A 4162-nucleotide genomic window follows, 5' to 3' on the forward strand; every position below is an offset into this window, starting at 1 on the left:
CACGTGGAGTCAAGCTGGTAAGGAGATTCGTGACAAGGCAACGCTCTTGTGCTAGGTCAACCGGCAGGATCATCAGACACCCACCGTGGGGCCGAATAAAAGGTGATTCCCAACCATAGTTCGTGTTTGTCGAGGTTTTGGTGCTTTCTGTTCGACTGCTCGCTATCGCAGTCGGTTTCTGGAGTTTTCACCGTTTGTTTGGAGTTTCTTTGAGCTGCTGAGTTTGCTGAGAAAGGATGAGGACAACGCGATCTAGTTCAGTCTCGCCGTCGACAGATGAGGATGCTGTGTCCATGACGCAGGTGATGGATATGATGAGGACGCTGCAGGAGAACCTAGCTGCATCACGTTCTTAACAAGAAAGAATGCACGAGGCACTGGTGGCCTCGCAAGCTAGAAATGAGGAGCTCAACAGGATCAACGAAGAGCTGCGTAAAGCTATTCAAGAACGGGAGGAGCGCGTGGTCGGGAACAGATCCGCCCCCTGTCCCCACCATGTAGCTTTCCCATGCCATTTTCTCAAGAGATCATGGACTCGGTGGTCCCAGCCAATACAGTGGCGGTGAAGGCGTCTTTCACCGGGGTGGAGGACCCTGAGGCTCATCTCACGGCGTTTCACACTCAGATGATGCTCTCGGGGGGTCGGACACGGTTTACTGTAAGGTGTTCATGAGCACTCTTAGTGGAACAGTGTTGGACTGGTTTGTCAGCTTACCTACTGGCCACATTACCACGTTTCAACAGTTTTCCAAGATGTTTGTTGAGCAGTATATAGTGAACAGGGCACCACCATTGGTGTCTTATGACCTGTTGGACGTGAGGCAGTACCAAGGGGAGTCCCTGAAGGATTTCCTGAACAGATTCGAAGCTCAGATAGTCCGCTTGCCAGGTAAAGACGAGGAAATGTTTGTACATGCCTTCAAGAAGGGTGTGTTGCCCGGACCCTTTAGTGAGTCGCTTATCAGGAGTCACCCCGCCAAGTTCGCTGAAATCCGGCGACGTGCCGTGGCTCACATCGCCGCTGAAAGCGAAGTCTCCGAGAAAAGGGGAAACGTGGCCCCAGCTAAGTCGCGCACCCAGATGAGGGTCCAGTAGCAAAGAGTAATGGAGGCGGCAGCGGGGAAGAAGGACCAGAGGATGCGTCATCCTTATGACCCTAAGAAGAGTAAGAGGAAGGGGCTGGGACGGCCCAGAGAGACTAATCGCCCACCAAGGTATGAGTTCGTGATGGGGTTGGCTGATCTGATCGCCATCCCGAATATCGCTGCCAGGCTCAAAGTGCCTGAGAAGACGACATAAAAGGTTTTGGGTCCAAAACCAGACACGTGGTGTGAGTTCCACAAGAGCTTTGGCCACTACATCAACTCGTGTTTGGCTTTGGGTTACCAACTCGCCTTGTTGGTCATGTGTGGATTCCTGAAAGATTACTTGTTGGAAAAGCAAGCGGGCCAATCAGTAGGTTCCCAACCGGCGGGCAATGAAGGACAGCAGCACGAGGTGCCCGTCCACGGTGAGATCCACACCATAGCTGGTGGATTCTCAGGTGGAGGGTGCACTGCATCTCAACGCAACAAGTACGCGAGGTTGGTGATGTCAGTGGAAGTTTTTGAGGATCACTCACCCGACGTGGACATCACATTCACCAAAGGAGACCTTAGGGACGTTGTACCTCACGACAACGACCCTATTGTGATCTCGCTTGTCACGGCGGGAAGGACTGTCCACCGGGTGCTGGTGGACCAAGGAAGCTCGGTAGATGTAATGTTTTAGCCGACTTTTGAAAAGTTACAACTGTCCTCCGATCAACTGAGGCCATATGGGGGCTGCTTGTACGGTTTCGCCGGTGATCAAGTGGAGGTAAGGGGGTATATTAAGTTGAGGACGACCTTCACAGATGGTTTGGCCTCACGAACAGAGAAGATCAGGTATCCTGTTGTAAATGCTCCGTCGGCATACAACATACTGTTGGGAAGGCCAACGCTCAACAGAACGAGAGTTGTGCCTTCAACAAGGCACATGAAGGTCAAACTACTGTCTATGGAGGGTTTGATCATCACCATCTGTTCTGACCAAAAGGAGGCGAAGAAGTGTTACGAAAACAGCCTCAAGAACAATAGGTCTGTATGCCACGTAACCACAACGCCTCCCCCTGGCACGGAGCCTGCACGGGAAACCCTGCGAGTGCTGGATACGGCGTTGGAGGTGGTCGCCGAGGGCGACGTCCCAATGGAGGATATCGAGGCGAGGTCTGAGAACGCCGCCCGGATGGAGGGAGAGAGAAACTGCTCGGAGACCGCCAGGGAAGCAGGTATCGCGAGGGCGCTGATCGCCAGTGAAAAGAAGCCTCAGCCAGTGGACGAATGGCTTGAGAAGAAGATCAACGGCAAGACGTTTAAGCTGGGGAGAACCTTAGACAGCGAGACACGAGACCAAATCCCCAAGGTGATAAGTAGACACCTGGATGCATTTGCGTGGTCTGCTTCAGACATGCCGGGGATCGACCCCGATTTCTTGTGCCATCGCTTAGCAATGGATCCCCAAGTCAGGCCCATCTGCCAAAGAAGGAGAAAGTTCAACGAGGAAAAAAGGCAGGCGATCAAAGACGAAACACAAAAACTCCTCGCAGCAGGCCACATCAGGGAGATCCAATATCCAGAATGGCTCGCCAATGTCGTTCTGGTCAAGAAGAGTAGCGGAAAATGGCGGATGTGTGTTGACTTCACATACCTGAATAAGGCCTGTCCAAAGGATTCTTATCCTTTGTCGAGTGTAGACGCCCTGGTAGACAGCGCATCAGGGTGCAAGCCACTCAGTTTTCTGGATGCCTTCTCGGGGTACAACCAAATAAAAATGCACCCCATGGATGAAGAGAAGACTGCCTTCATGACGGAAAGGTCATGCTACTGCTACAAGGTGATGCCCTTCGGGCTGAAGAATGCGGGAGCCACATAGCAAAGGCTAATGGACAAGGTGCTTGCACTTATGCTCGGGAGGAATGTGCAGGCATACGTTGACGACATGGTCGTGACGTCCCTGGAAAAAAGCAAGCACGTCGCCGATTTAGAAGAGTTGTTCGTTACCATCGCCAGGTACAAGCTGAAACTGAATCCTGAGAAGTGTGTTTTTGGCGTGGAGGCAGGGAAATTTCTGGGATTTCTCCTGTTGGAGAGGGGAATCGAGGCTAACCCCGAGAAATGTGCCGCCATTTTGGCGATGAGGAGTCCCGCCACTGTGAAGGAGGTGCAGCAGCTCACGGGGCGGATGGCCGCCCTGTCCCGATTCGTATCGGCCAGTGGAGAGAAGGGCCACCCATACTTCCAGTGCTTGAAGAGGAACAACAGGTTTGTCTGGACGAAGGAGTGTGAGGAGGCCTTCATGAAGCTCAAAGAATATTTGGCGAGCCCACCAGTTCTATGCAAACCTCAAGCAGCAACGCCACTCAGGCTATATTTTGCCATAACTGAGAGGGCAATAAGCGTGGTTGATGTGATTCCAATAGCCTCATAGAGAAAGGTTCTTGACCTTCTTAGGAATCACCTTGAGTTGGACATTATAGAGGCACTTTTCTTAGAGTTGGATCATTGTTCTAAGACAATAACTCACCAAAAACTAGTACCAAATCCCAAACTCATTTGGATGTTCCAATTATAGTCAAATTGAACCGATTAAAGTGGAAGAAAAATGCAATTGCACCGAACATATTACTTAAGGAATGAATTGAACCGAACAAAAGAGCTAGAAAAACAAAGGAATAAGATGAATGGACAGAATTATAAAACTGCCGAACCAAAAACTCATAAAAACAACAAGAACACCAAACCAAAACTCAAGAACACAAGCTAACAAAAACAATTGAAAGAGGAGAATGGAAGGAGAGAAGAATTGCTCATGAAGATGGAAGGATGATGGATGATCTCGCCACTAGAAGTGTGGAATGCTCCTAGATGAGAGTGCTGCCGCCACTTGAGGACTCCATGGATCCATCAAGATAAGACTAGAGAAGAAGGCTCAAAAGCTCTCCAATGATCACTCAAAATTTGAGTAGAGTTTTCTTAGATTAATTCCAATCTGAAATTTACAAAGAGAGCACCTCTATTTATAGCCTTAGGTGCTGAAATGTAAGCTACACAAATTCAAAAACTCCCTCCTAAAAAGCTTCTAG

At 50.1% G+C, this 4162-nt stretch overlaps 1 protein-coding gene across 1 annotated transcript; it reads left to right on the forward strand.

Annotated features, from left to right (window-relative positions):
* Window positions 1-669: 669 nt before the first annotated feature.
* On the forward strand, window positions 670-1095 carry LOC137836612 (uncharacterized). The gene has a single exon (XM_068645276.1). It carries the CDS (start codon window positions 670-672, stop codon window positions 1093-1095), a length of 426 nt encoding a protein of 141 aa, XP_068501377.1.
* Window positions 1096-4162: the final 3067 nt, after the last annotated feature.

Source organism: Phaseolus vulgaris, chromosome 11 (genome assembly GCF_000499845.2).
Source record: "Phaseolus vulgaris cultivar G19833 chromosome 11, P. vulgaris v2.0, whole genome shotgun sequence".
NCBI classification, from domain to species: Eukaryota; Viridiplantae; Streptophyta; class Magnoliopsida; order Fabales; family Fabaceae; genus Phaseolus; species Phaseolus vulgaris.